Source organism: Lynx canadensis, chromosome D3 (assembly GCF_007474595.2).
Source record: "Lynx canadensis isolate LIC74 chromosome D3, mLynCan4.pri.v2, whole genome shotgun sequence".
In the NCBI taxonomy this organism is placed as follows: domain Eukaryota; kingdom Metazoa; phylum Chordata; class Mammalia; order Carnivora; family Felidae; genus Lynx; species Lynx canadensis.
The window spans coordinates 17,607,613-17,622,905 of NC_044314.2; the positions used below are offsets into that span (position 1 = coordinate 17,607,613).

At 47.0% G+C, this 15,293-nt stretch overlaps 1 protein-coding gene across 1 annotated transcript in view; it reads right to left on the reverse strand.

The window, feature by feature from the left end:
- Positions 1-15,293, reverse strand: part of NEDD4L (NEDD4 like E3 ubiquitin protein ligase) — a 344,746-nt gene that overhangs the window by 226,379 nt on the left and 103,074 nt on the right. Inside the window, 1 exon segment of the mRNA XM_030335978.1 lies at positions 9,906-9,979. Coding sequence (XP_030191838.1) covers positions 9,906-9,979 — 74 coding nt within the window.

The window sequence follows — 15,293 nt, forward strand, 5'->3', positions numbered from 1 at the left end:
TGAATACCATTTTTACAGTCCAGAATGAAAATGCACCTGAAGATATGGCCAGCAGAGGGAGCTCTAACTCCCCAATACATCCCTGTGGACACAGGAAGAGCCCTCCATGTAGCCTGTCACGGTCAGGGATGCTCACGGTTCGTCTCCTCCAGTGAACTTCACGTGGACCGAGGAGTTAAGGATGAGGAATTCCTTAAAGTCTAAAGCATTTTTAGCCACTTTAAAGTAAGAAGGAGCTGGATATAACATATGTGTGCTAGTTGAGAATTTTTAGATTCGTAAAATTTCATACTGTAAATCTGCATACTGTAAAGAAAGAGGACCTTAAAAATACAGACAGAATAAGATAAACAAGAGGTGAAATGAGAGGGTAGGGGAAATAAGGGTGTGTATAAATCACCCAGAGAATACACAAGCAGGAAAAATAAACTCAGCCTAGTGGCAGGGAGGGTGCCAAGAGCCAAGGGGCTGAGAGCAACGTGCAATAGTTTGCCAAGTGCATGCGGAGAGGAGGTAATGGCAGTCATGGATTTGGCGGCACTGGGCCAATGTGGGACCACAGCAGGGTACAGAGGTAAAGGTCCAGAGGAAAGTCCCAACACCACATGCTCAGTGCACCCGTGGGCAGCTGCACAGGGTGAGTAAGCAAAGCCAAGAGCCACCAGATCTGACCCAAGTGGGCAGAGGCAGGGAAAGCTGCCTGGGGGTGAGCTCACGGGGGGGGGGGGGGGGGGGCTCTGGTGTGAAGGACAAGAACAAATCAGCTGTGCAAAAGAGGGAGAAGGTGGTCGTTCTGGGCACCAGCAAAGGCACAGAGGAGGAGGAGTGTGGCCTCTGAGGGCAACTACAGGACTCAGCACGGCTGCTTGGGAAGGTCAAGGCCAAGAGATGCGCTGGACAGGCACACAGAGAGTGCTTCTGTCAAGGTTAAGCAGCTGGGACCTTAATCCACAGCAATGACTGATCGCGGAAGGGTTCTGCGAGGAGCAGAATGAATTCTGCGTACGTGAGGGGGGATGGGAGGAAGCGGGCAGATGTGAACACCACTGGGGAAGTCCCCTACCCAACCACTGAGACCAGGCTGGGGACTGCGGGGAGGCAGGAGAACCAGGGACACATCCCAGCTCCCTAGCTCCGACGTTTAGGGAATCGGTGGAGCCACCAGCTAAGACAGATCATTCCAGACAAAGAACAATTTCAAATATAATACTTTGACATTCCAGGCCGAGAAGCAGCGTCAGGGCAAACAAAAGGTCCTGACTTACATGGTCTCACCAGTCATTCAAATCTGATTTCTAGGACAAGATGGTTTGACTCTACTAAATAACAAAATAAAATCATGCTACGAGGAGCCAGGAATCCATTCTGGAAGAAAGGAATTTGTAAATTGCTCTTTTTTACGGTCTCGACTGTCTAGATACAATTTAAAATCACTTCAACAAAATTGAAACCGCTGTTCACAGTGAACTCCCAAGAGTCCACAAGTCAGAGATGGAGAATATACACACCCAACACTACCATTTTCTCACTAGCAAAAAAAAAAAAAAAAAAAAAAAAAAGGAAGAAAGAAGAAACTGTGATCAAGTGTTAAGATTCACCCCATTTTGATTTCCCAACCAGTTGCCTCCAAACTTGAAATGTAGCATTTCTTCCAAATGCTTCTCTATTTTCTGACCATGAATGCTTAATTTCAAGCATCTAAAAATAACAGGCTTGAAACAATAATCAGTCCTTCAGAAGGGAAGCACAACAGTGTACCTCGAACAAGGAAGGGAAGAAATGCAAACCACCCTTGAAACATTCGCTACCTGTTCCTGTCTGCACGCCAGAAGGAATGCTGGGACACGCTCATTAAGGGGCAAGGCATAGTTTATATCACTTGTGTTGATAATATACAGTAGAAATGCCAGTTCTTTTAATAATTTACTGAGGAGTTACGCACTGCAGATTCCTTATTAAACATTACTTGCACTAAGGTCCTAAGTCTAAAGAATATTCCGGGGAAGAAGAGGCAATATTTTTATTGCAATATGCTAATTGAAATTATGTGACTGCATATTTGCTTGATATAAACTCAACTTCATTATTCACGTACGTATATACAAAGCAGTAAGAATCATTTTCTCTAGAACAAAAAAAACATTTTTACAATTGTAGTCACTTGTAGATTTCAAAATCCACGGTGTCTCTCTAAAAAGTTCCATAAGCTATATTGTACGCATGCTTCCCCTTGAAGAGAGGAGAAAAACAAAAACAAAAACAAAAACTCCTGCTATATCTAGAAACCCCACTCCTCCACGCCCAAGAAGTCAATACTGGCTCAATTCCTGTCTGTCACTGACTAACCAGCAGCTCTATGTAACAGTTTAATCTGAAAATCATGACCAAATAACACTGGCACTCCCAGTTCTAAATATATACATATATTGTAGAGAATCAATAGCTTACGCTCTCAGGGGTTGGCAAACTGGGGCCCGTGGGCCACTGGCAGACAGCCACGCCTATCCTATACTCTGTGCTATCTCAGGGACAGAAAGTCCTACTGAGCCTAAGCTCTTTTCTATCTGGCCCTTTGCAGAAAAAGGGTGCCAGCCCCCAATTTAGATAACCACCTACAGTACTTAGAGAAGGCTCTACTTCCCATGTAAGAACCTGCCAGCTCACATGTGTCCCCCATCTTAAAAATCTTACCTTCCAGGTCCCCCCCCCACAAATGTTTCTATAATAAGGAGAAATAATTTTATGAAATCTAAGACAATGTTTCTTAGAAGATGAAGTATTACAACACAGGAGATTTGGATCTGAGAAATCTAACACTTGGGGATTCCAGAGAGATGTATCCATTGTTTAAAGCATAACTCTTAGGTATTATACCAGAGTATTTTCACCTTCAGTAACAGCATTTTTGTCAACGAAGATGCAGAGCGGGCGTGGAGACCACTGTTCTCAGGCCTCTCCGAGGCCCAGCCACCGAGAATGGGTTGGCCAGCCGCCTTCGCTGCCTAGAACATGGGAACCACTGACTGACAGAGGAACCTCTCCCGCTCGTTTGCTGAGGCAATGGTAGTGGAGACCCTCGGCCATCCCAACGCCGGACCTCCCCTCACACGGTACCTTCTGTTTTCCGAAGGCCTGGTTGTTAAGTTCAACTCTTGAAAAATACGTATTTTCTTCACTGTTTTACATATTCAGGACTGCTTTCGTTTCTGACTCACGTTGGCACATTGCCTTCCTTATACTTTAGCTTCTTACAGTCTCTCCTACCTCCCCCCAAAAAGGAAAACGGTGAGACAAATCTAGAATGCCTTGGGATAAAGCAAGGGTGAAGGAACCGGGTGAGGGCAGAAGACATGCGAAGAGGAAGGAGTAAGGAGGGGTGGGCTGCTGGGAGGAGGAGCGAGGAAGGGGCAGCCCCCCCAACACACCCACATCCGCAGACATCACTTCACCAATCCCCGGAGGCGCCCCCTGCGATTACATCGGTTGATTGAAACACTGCCCATGGCTCTTCAGCAGCTTTAATCATTCAGTTTTCTCAGGCTCCACTCTGACCAGATGAATAAAATTGATCAAGCCTCTACTCTGTGCTGCGTGCCCCTCATCTTCCTGAAACACATCCAATTTTCTGCCTTATACAGACTCAGTGACCAGACAGCATCAGTCTGGACTCCGACAGCAATGAGGGCAAGGTGTCCTGCAACTTTCCCTTGCACTCTGTCGGACCTTTGGGCAGAGCAAAGTCTCCTTTGACGGGGCTAACATATTCGTGTGTCAGGAGTGAAGGCAGGGCCGTCTGGGTGGCTCAGCTGGTTAAGCATCTGACTGAATTCCCACTCAGGTCATGATCTTGCAGTTTGTGAGTTCGAGCCTGGCGTCAGGCTCTGCACTGACAGCCAGGAGCCTGCTTGAGATTCTCTCTCTTTCTGCCTCTCCCCTGCTCACGCTCTTTCTCGAAATAAATTGATAAATTAAAAAAAAAAAAAAAAGAGTGAAGACAAAGCAGGAAATGCTGAATGAGAGATCCACACGAACACATCAGAGAATGGTACGTAAGTGTGGCCCATCGGGTTCGCTCCTCTGTTTACCAGAACTGGGGTGACACAAAGACCAGTTTATACAGATATTGTTTTAAATTATCGAAGACGTTCCCTGCACAGCACGGCCTTTTCGGTGATTCGAGATCATTCTAAATAATATTATGACACTGGCTGCGGCAGAGCAAGCCTTAGGGCCTAACGCAGAACACAAACAGGCCGGCCCTGCACGCCGACCCATTTGCTACTTCTGACGTTTCCCTCTGGGAAACCGCGTGGCCCGAATGGCGTGCGGGCCACCCCTGACATACTTCATAGGGACGTCGCGTATATCCGTGCGCTCGGGAGACCAGGAGGTAAACCCGGACGCACGAAGAGCTGTGTCCTTGTCACAGGGCAAGAGGAGGTTTTTTGTGGGGGAGGGGGAGGGGGAGATCCCGGCAAGTCCCATCAGGGTTCTGGGGTGTTCGGGCGGGACATTCTCTGCGGCTCTCACAAGAGTAACCGTGTGAGCTCTTAGGTGCAGGGGTTTTAAGGCAAATACTTTTCGGCCCAGAGGCCGTTAGTGTTGACGCTGTGATTCTCAGAGGTGCCCCAGAGAGCTAAGGCTGCTCAAACAGGCCCGGGGACGAGGCGCATTTCCACTGCACCCGCGCATCACAGACGCGGTCTCCGCAGAGCGTCAGGTGCCCTGTACCCACCTAAGGAGGTGCGTGTGCCACGGGGGGAAGGGTGGGGGGACAACCAGCTTTACGTGCTCCAGACCAGCAGCGCGGGGGTCAAAACCAAACACGGGCCCGTCCCTCAAGGGCCCTCGTTATGCCAGTGGAGGCGGCCAGCTGCACAGAATACGACAGATGTGGGCTCCTTGGGGGGCCGAAAGGTCACGGCCCCATTTAAGAGTGTGTCCAGCAGATGGCTCCAGCTGTGCCACCTCGTGTTGTCTAGACTGCCGAGATTTTCCAGAAACCTTGGGAATCTGGATTTTTGATACGGAATCTCCCAAATGCTGGCTCGGGATTTTTACTCGCCTTTAGTGTTCCCTGGACCCTTCATAAGCACATGTGTGAGTTCAGTCTAGTCCACAGGGACCAACAGTTGGCCAGTTCTGGCCTAATGACGTTCTAGAAGTCCTTCCAGTATATCGAGGGGGCTCTCAAGGTACCTGGAGCCTCAGGGTCTCCCCACTGAGTAAAATGAAACTTATTTTGTACAAGGTTTAAAAAAAAAAAAAAAGGCAAAAAAAATTCCTAATTATTTGGAGAAGGTGAATTAATAGCTAAAATTTACATGTATACAGTGTATAAGCCAAAACATCGCTCACCCATTTCTTGCCAGTCACCTGGGGGAAAAAGTAGTGACAGTGGACGAAACAGACTGGCCCCACATTAAACCCGGGTTCCTTTTTATTTTAGCACCACTGGTTATAGGATAACCAGACGCTGTGTTCCTCCTCAGCAGACAACATCCCATTGCGGTCCCCAGTGTGGACACCGAATTTGATCAAGCCTTTCCACGCAACTGCTCATATACAGGAAACCCAGGAGAAGGACACTAAATGCTACAACAGGAAACAATCAAATGTGACGAGACAACCGACTGACGATTTCAGGTTCATTTAAAAACGGAAAAGGGGAAAAGGATACTACAGGAACCGGATTTTAAGAGACCTAACAACTGAACGCAACGCACAGTTCTCCACTGAATTCTGCTCTCAAACGGCCCAGTTGTAAAAGGCATTGTAGGGACAGCTGGGGGGATTCAGGGAATGGAAAAGGTGACAAGAGTCCTTTAGGCAATTATTGGTAATTTTGTGAAAATTGCATTGTGGCTATAAAGGAATACGCTGCTTTCTTCGAGATGCAGGCTGATGTATTTAGGGGCTGGATGTCATGATGTCTAGAATTCACTTTTGAATGCTTCGATTAAAACAAATTGATGGGGCCCATGTAGCCAAATGTTAACAACTTAAATATAGACAACTGAGGCGAGGTGGCGTCACAGAGCTATCACACCGTGGCAGTAAGTCCCCATCAGTCTCAGTCACTAGCAGACAAGGATTTTTTGCCGCATCTTTCCAATGCCCTTGGGTTCGTGTGTGTTCTACGTTTTGAGTCAAAAGAAAAAAATGACCGCAACCTCCACAGGTATAACTTGACGCTAAGAGTTCCATGCACAAAATACAGAAACGAGAGTCTTGAAATCTTCCGTAGGAAATTCTACAGTGAGTTTGTCTTAGCCAGCATAGCTCAATTTTAAGGATCCACTTTACGGTTTTAGATGATTCTAAGTAACCTCGAACGAAGACTGATCACAATCGAGGAAAAGGGGGAAGGTAGACCTAAAACTTGTATTAAAATGACCCTATTCAGTTACTACTTAAGCCTATGACAAAAAGTTAGAGATCCTGAGATACAAGCTTACCTGAAGAATACAGTTTGAAACTTATAAATATTCTAAGTTTAAAAAAAAAAAACAAAACAAAACCTTAAAAATCTTACTTAGCAAAGTGCATCTCTTCTAAATCAAATTACCTTACGGCATTCACTTAATTCTAAGAGCTTGGTCAGCCGCTATCAAATACAATGGGCAGTTCTCGCAATCTGCTTTTAAGAAGTATTCAGCCAATCGATTTCAGGTTTTAGAGAGACCCAAACAGTCATCTAGTCCAATGGCTCATCCAGTGGCTCAACTTTTGTCATTCGTCAGGAAGAGTATTAACCTGCCATCAGAAAGAGCAGTCAAATCTGATAAATCTGGACAGACAGGGGTGGGGCCGAAGTAAGGGGCAAACCGGACCAGACAGGTTGGCATGAGCCGTCACAAAAGGACTCGAATCCTACACCTTAACAGGAGCCTGGGACTTTATTCCACAGGCAATTGCAGATCAAACCATGCAAGGAGAGGAGTTATCAGCACTAGATCTGTGCCTATCTTTCCAATGCACATCTTGAGGTATTCCCCGTAATTCCTTTTACCCCGCTGCAAAGAAACGATGCCGCCTCTTTTCGTATAAAAGGTAAAAATTCAAGGCTCGGGTGCGTCTGGCTCTTCTAAGATTTAAAGCCTCATCGCACTACCAATTTCTAACCTCAGATCTTCTTAACAGGCTGAGAAATGCAATCTGAATCCATTTCATTTTTTTTTTTTACGCAGGGCTTTGGTAAAAACAAAACAGAAACAATCAAAATGAACGTCGCTGACAGTTTCCAAACCCAACCTCTTCCCCTTCCAAACTATATAACATGTATGGGAAAGAGTGAGAGCAGCAGACATTGTTGACGTAAGAGCGCAGTTTACTGGTCAGCGTGCAAGTCTTTCAGTTAAAAGGCAATTTGCCCAGTCTTGTTCTTGGGGTTCTAGAGGGTCAGCAATCAAAGTGAGAGGTCTCAGTCTCCTGCGAGTTTCTAATCTAGTAAGACACAGACAAGTCAAATATTAGAGCGTTCACACAGGCACAAGGGCAACCACTCGGTGCGACTCCATGGTCAGGTGAGAAGGGGCCCGCAGGTGAGATGTGCTTCCCTCCCACACCACCAGCGACGGGGCAGGTGTCAGTGCGTGTACGCGAGGTTGGCGTGACGGCTCAGATAGCTAACCCTCCATTAGTCATCTGAGGCACACAGAAGCATGGGGATGTTTTGAAAAAGATTTCATGAGGGGCGCCTGGGTGGCTCAGTCGGTTGAGTGCCGGCTTCGGCTCAGGTGATGATCTCGCGGTCCGTGAGTTCGAGCCCCGCGTCGGGCTCCGTGCTGTCAGCTCGGAGCCTGGAGCCTGCTTCCGCTTCTGTGTCTCCCTCTCTCTCTGCCCCTCCCCTGCTCATGCTCTGTCTCTCTCTCCCTCTCTGTCAAAAATAAATAAACACTTAAAAGAATTTTTTTTTAAAGATTTCACAGATATTATCCTTGCATCAACTTTATGTATTTTTAACAACTTCTCTAGTTGCTACTGTAGTTAACTTCACGGGATGGGAAAAACTAAAAACGGACATGAAGATGGGACGGGAAATAAAGAGGTTTGCCCACCAATGGCAGGGAAGGGCTTGTGCTGGGCGAGCAGGAAGATGAGGTGAGCTGGACAGAACGAGGCCTTGTTACAAGAGTCACCAGTGTCACACTGAGGTCCTGAGGCCAGAAGGTGACTGTGGGCAACAAGCAGGGGGGCTGACAGGATGAAATGAAATTTTTTTTTTAATAAATTTCTTTTTTTTTCTTTTTTAAGTTTATTTGAGAGAGAGAGGAAGAGAGCACACCGGGGAGGGACGGGAAATAAAGAGGTTTGCCCACCAATGGCAGGGAAGGGCTTGTGCTGGGCGAGCAGGAAGATGAGGTGAGCTGGACAGAACGAGGCCTTGTTACAAGAGTCACCAGTGTCACACTGAGGTCCTGAGGCCAGAAGGTGACTGTGGGCAACAAGCAGGGGGGCTGACAGGATGAAATGAAATTTTTTTAATAAATTTCTTTTTTTTTCTTTTTTAAGTTTATTTGAGAGAGAGAGGAAGAGAGCACACCGGGGAGGGACGGGAAATAAAGAGGTTTGCCCACCAATGGCAGGGAAGGGCTTGTGCTGGGCGAGCAGGAAGATGAGGTGAGCTGGACAGAACGAGGCCTTGTTACAAGAGTCACCAGTGTCACACTGAGGTCCTGAGGCCAGAAGGTGACTGTGGGCAACAAGCAGGGGGGCTGACAGGATGAAATGAAATTTTTTTTTTAATAAATTTCTTTTTTTTTTCTTTTTTAAGTTTATTTGAGAGAGAGAGAAAGAGAGCACACCGGGGAGGGGCAGAGAGGCAGAGAGAATCCCAAGCAGTCCCCACACTGTCACCGCAGCGCCTGACGCAGGGCTCAAACTCACGAACCATGAGATCATGACCTGAGCCGAAACCAAGAGTCGGACGCTTAACCGACTGAGCCACCCAGGTGCCCCTGAAATGAATGTTCTAACGCGAGGACTCTGGCCACAATTAACTGTCCCCAGAAGCCACCGCAGCCCCCATGGCTCAGCCTCACAGGGTCCCCATCGTGAACAGAGCAGGGGGCAGGGGGCCCGTTCCAGCACTACAGGCACGTGAGACCTGGGCAAGCAGTAACCTTTCTGGATAAAGTCGTGTCAACCACAGAACAGACGAGTCGCACTGGAACGTCTCTAGTGTCTCCTCTACGTCTGAAGTTCCATAGGTCTTTGTTCCCCCAAGTCTGGCTCAAATCCCAGGTCTAAATGGCTCTAACCTCATTCTGCTACTAGTCCAATAACTCCACCCAACACTACAGAGAGCAAAGGAACAAAAGAGCTGATTTCAAGACTCAGGATCATCAGGCACAGTACTCAAAACGAAAAAGTTAAGACCCAGACAGACCAGGCTGCTGGTGCTTCCAGAAAAGGCACAGAAATCACCAAATTCACTCCCATCAGCAAATCTCTCAATTCTGATTATAACACGCCAAAGAATACCCAGTTCTACTGGGAACAAAACAACACCTTCACGTCTCCCTAAATTTGGGATGTTTTTAAAGGAACGTATTAATATGAATACATTGGGATTTCTTTTTTAAAGGAATGTATTACAATGAATACGTGTTCCCAAACTTTATTTTTCTACTGAGAAAAACAGATATCAGAATCCAGCTCCCCCAGGAAATCAATCCGTAAGGAGGGCTAGGAACCTGCACAAAATACGGTCTCTGGACTGGCTGTGTCAGCATCACCTACTCCATCAGAAACTCGGGAGGTGGGGCCCAGCTCTTTTAAGGCTTCCAGGTAACTCTGATGCACGCCTGAGTCTGGAAAGTGCTTGCCGAACTCGTCAGAAGCCTACAAAAAAAAAAAAAACCCAAAACACCAAAAACCAAACAAACACAAAGCAAACATACCTGGCCCCAAAGATGTCCTTTTTGGCGAGATCAATTCCAGAAACAACCTTCACTCTGAGAATACGTGACTCGCCCTGTTGGAGGGAAAAAAAATTTAAAAAAGTTTAAGAAATGGACTTTCAATGGGTCACTGCCTCACCCAATATCCAAAGGTAATGATTTCCTCTTTAGACCCGTACTGGGACACAGCACCAATCGACTCAAGCACAGGTGATTCCTCCTTCCGCTGAAGTTCAAAAGGTAACAGTCCAGACTTAAAATCCTATGACCCTAGAAATTTAGAGCATTCGGATTAATTAAGCCTAAGTTTAATTCAAACTACGTCATGCAGCTCAAAGATGTGGGCCAGTGAAAGATGTCCCAGTGGTACCAAGAACATAAACGCACATTTGAAATCACCTAGATAAATGCCCAGGTGCTTTAGGGTACCGTAAATTTAATAAATAATTCCTCCGTGGAGGTTTATACATCTGTGTGCGTGGCCCGAGACAGAGAGAAATTTCATGTTGTACATTATTTCCTCAAAATTACAGGATCACAACGTTGGTACGAACAAGCGAAAATAATCCTTTGGCTCCAATAAAAAACGAAAACGAAAACGAAAACAAAAAACCAAAAGCATCACCCTAAATGGAAGTCTACTCAACCCATCTCAGAAATCACTCATTCATTCCTTCACCGGCACAGTCATTCATCCCAACATGTCCTAAGCAGTTCCTGTCGCACTGGCCGTTGAACAAGGTCTTGAAATATGGACACGAATATGCTCCAGGTCTCCTAAGGGGGTACGGCCAGGCCAACAGTGCAGGACCCTGTGATGGCCCCCAAGCCCAAAGGCACAGGCTGGAGAAGTAGTTAGGGGCTAAGACGCTCTGGCGAAAGGAGATGGCTTGTGGGGGGTAAAGGGGGAGGGTAGGCAGAAGTCTAGGACTGTTCCCAAGTTTTTGCTTTGGGTCACTAAGTGTCAACATGAACTGAAAGGCAGGAAAAAGTCGAATCCAAGGTGTCTATGAAACAACCGGGTGGGGGGAGAACAAAGAAAACGGGAGAGACGTCTGGTGTGGTCAGACTGGGGAGCGATCGCAGTTGGTGGTCGTAGAGCCACAGTTGGTGGTTACGGCTAGAGATGCAAAAGCACATGCCCGGGAAAGGCGAGGAGGGGAAATGCCAGGGCTGGAGCCCCTGGGGACACGGGCAGCGAGGGGCAACAGAGAAAGTCATCTATCCATGTGCTCAGTCATGACCTGGGTGAAGGAAAGAAAATCCAAAAGCTTACGTACACGACGTCCAAGGAGGCAGGGTAAAATAAAACCCGGAGAGAGGAGGATGAGGAGCCCTGGCCAATTAGCGGCACACTGGGCATGCGTGTGTGCCACGGGGACGGTGCTTGAACCAGGATTCTCCATCCCTCCGACCATCCCTCCAACCATCTACTCCTGACACAAGGCTGCCCCAGACACACATACACCGCAGAGAGATACAATCGGGTTTAAAAAAAAAAAAAAAACAGGTTGCTCAACGTGTGCGTACTTAGGATCCCCTCTGAAACGAGAACTGCACTCAAGTTTGGGTTTCATGTGCTTGGCAGGCTTCGCGAGAGGACAGAGACAAGCCAGGGACCTTGCGACAGCACAGCAGTGTCTCCGAGTGCTTACCAAAGCCTCCCCGTCAAGTGCCCCTCAAGGGTCAAGTGTCCTTCCCTCGGTTCCCCCAAGCAGGCACTGACTGCCCTGACCCCCCTCTCTTAGGCTCACATCACAGACCAGCCATCAAGGATTCTTTGTCAGCACGGGGGTTATCTAGCCTGAGGCTCTCTGGTTTCTCAGGGCATGTGGCACCCCCAATGCCAATGGCATCTCTCCCTGCTCGACTCGAGGAATACCACAGCGGAAGCATTTTGCACGCATGGATCAAAATTCAGTTAGCACCTCTGTAGCGTTCACGGGACACCTGGGAAGAGTTCACGGCCCACGAGTGCACACCAACTGACAATCATGGGTAAGAAGAAAATCCTTGGCTAAGGGGTTGAGATTTTACCTGCCAGGGAATGAGAAACCACTCACAAGAAATAAGGACAGGGAACAGCTGGAGAGGAGCACACTTTTTCTGCCTCCCTGCCTCCCCTCCCCCCCCATCCCAGTTCTCTGCGCACCCCCCCCCCCCAACGACAAAGACTTCCAAACAGCAATTCTCCTCCAACACCACTGGGCAGAGAGCAGACCTCGTTTGGAACCCACGGAAGGCGGACACTGTCAAGGCCAAGTGCTAAGTCTCCAGGGCCAGCGCTGGGTGTCGGCCGGAGGAGACAGTGCATCTGGTCTCCGAGGCAGAGACAACCTCCACCACCAGCTCAGGTAGAGCGGTAGGCTTGCACTTGGACTGAGCTGGGGAAGATAAACCAGGAACTGGCTCTTGGGTGGAAACCAACATTCAGTCAGTCACAGAGCAAAAGACAAGAATTCTGGTGAGAAACTGTCTCTGTCCCACAGCCCCTGGGATTCTCAAAAATCCTGAGCAGTGTCCCGAACTTTCCACCGACTTGACAGGGGGCTCAAAACTGCATCTTGTCTGGATTCTAAGGACTAAGATATAAGCCCAACTTACACCCGGTTCCCCTAGGTTTATATCAACACTGGGTGAATGTTCTTACACTGGGCAGACCTACTTTCCAAAAGCATACCCTTTAAAGTCAGGGAACATTTGTAGGAATAAATGAATAAAAATAAACTTCACTAAAGGAATAACTAGAATTTTTTTCTTATGGAAAGTGATTTATTCATTAAGCACAAGTGCCTGTTCAGAGATCTAAGGACACAGCAATACAGACAAACCGCCCTATCCCCACCCTGTCCCACCCATCTTTCTAGTGTTCTTGAAAGTACACTGTTTACAAGGGCTCTCAACTACATGGAGACACAAATTGGGGGTCTGAAGGACAAAGGGTAATACGTAACATACACTTATAAATTTTGTACACACACCCTTTTCTGTAAACAAATGCTCATTTAGGAATCAATCCCAAGAAAATAAGCACAGATCTGTGCATGAAACGAACCAAAAAAAGAACTAAAAGAATAGTCACCGAAAGATCACTTTTAATCAGGGAAAAAATGCAGAAGTCCCTCAAAAGCAGGGATGTGCATGGCAATCCCAAGCGATGAGCTACAATACCGTCATTAAAAATGTGTAAGATTATGGGGCGCCTAGGTGGCTCAGTTGGTTGAGCGTCTGGCTTCGGCTCAGGTCATCATCTCGCGGTCCATGAGTTTGAGCCCCGTGTCGGGCTCTGTGCTGACAGCTCGGAGCCTGCAGCCTGCTTCGGATTTTGTGTCTCCCTCTCTCTCCGCCCCTCCCCCACTTGTGCTCTCTCTCTCTCTCTCTCTCTCTCTCTCTCTCTCTCTGTCAAAAATAAAACATTAAAAAAAAATTTTTTTTAATGCGTAAGATTCTGTCACCACCTTCACTCATTCCACGAATGTTTACTAAGTACCCACTATGTGCCAGACATATTATCTGTGGGTATAGACAGGAGCAAGACAGAGTTCCTGCCTCAAGGAACCTACAATCCAGAAGGCAGACAGAATATAAATATATATCGCAAACAAGCAAGAATTCCTGATGGTGGTAAGTGCTTTGGCGACACGATGGGAGCTAAATAAAAAGTAACTAAGTAGAGGACCAGGGGAAGGAGGTTAAAGGCTGCTGGTCGGGAAAGGCATCTCTGGAGAGCAGACACCTGAGCTGAACCCAAAGGAGACAGAGGGTGATGCGGGTGGTGGGGATTTTCATGCAGAGGTGACAGCAAGTCCCAAGGCCTTGGGGAGCAGGTCTGGCATTGAAGGGAGAGGCAAGAGTGGAGGGAATGGTACAGTGGGCCAGAAACCTGAAAGGTCAGCTTCCATAGAAAAAGCATTATTCCAATCATCTCTGGAAAGTTTTAAGCAGAGGAGTGACAACAGCTGACTTTTTAATAACTGATTTTTTTTAAAGTTTATTTCTTTATTTTGGGGGGGAGAGAGAGAGCATGCAGGAAGGGCAGAGAGAGAGAGAGAGCGAGAGAGAGAGAGAGAGAGAGAGCGAGAGAGAGAGGGAAATTGTAAGCAGGCTATGCACGGTCAGCAGAGAGCCTGACACGGGGCTCAAACTCATGGATCATGAGATCATGACCTAAGGTAAGAGCCAGACGCTCAACCGGCTAAGCCACCCAGGTGCCCTTTGACTTGAATTTTTAAAAGACCACCTTGGTTTGCTGTGCAAGATCAGACTACAGGGGAACAAGAACAAAAACAGACCAATCAGGAAGAGATCTGGCAAGAGATGGGAGGGGTTCCCACAGGACTGAGAATGGAGAGGTGCCCATGTTGCAAATAAACAACTTGGTTTATAAAAGAAAGTTTCAAAAATGGGTTACACAAGGAGTACCTTGGGTGGCTCAGTTGGCTAAACGTCTGACTTCGGAACACGTCATGATCTCATGGCTTGTGGATTTGAGCCCTGAATCGGGCTCTGTGCTGACGGTGCTTGTCTGCTTGGGATTCTCTCTCTCTCCCGCCTCCCCTGCTCATGCCCTCTCTCTCTAAAAATTAATTTTTTTTTTTTTTTTTTAAAAACTGACTTATACAACTGAGTTAGAAATAAGCAAGGTGGTCAACAAGCTGTTTGCCTTTTCCACTCAGACTACATTTCCCAGCATTCCTTGCAGTTAGGTGGTCACGTGACTAGGTTCTGGCCAGTGGAATGTGCACGGATATGATGTGAGCATTTTCCAGACCTGGCCCATAAGACCCTCCCATTCACCCTCCCTCCATTCTCTTCCCCTGGCTCAATGGAGAAAATCCTGAAGGCAAGAAGGGGAAAAACTCCGTGAAAGGAATGTAGAGGGAGGGAGCATCCCTACCTCATCCTGCCCGCTTCACCATCACCTACTGACCTTGCCAGGACAGTGAGCTGGAAACAGACCCGTACTGTTTGTTCCCATTGAAAACGGCAGGGTGCTTTAGCAGTTAGCTTCGCTCATATACGATACAATCAATTTTCAATAAATACCTATTATGCATATATGCACAGAGAAAGCCGTCAAAAGGACATTAGCAGTGATTATCTCCGGATACCGGATAACTTTATGATTATCTACATTTTTTCCTTTTGAAACATTAAATATTTTTGTCTGGAAATTAAATTTCTGTAGAAATGCCAAAAAAAAAAAAAAAAAAACCCTAAGAAAAATTTAAAATCACAAGCTTAGGAATCTAGGTTTCTGTATCTCTAAAATAAATAAGCCTTCTTTTGTCGTAATAAAAACCTACAAGTTATATTTGCGCAAACTCACAAAGGCATATGTAGCTGCACATATGGGAGCTGGGAGATGTGAAAAGGACACTCTTACAT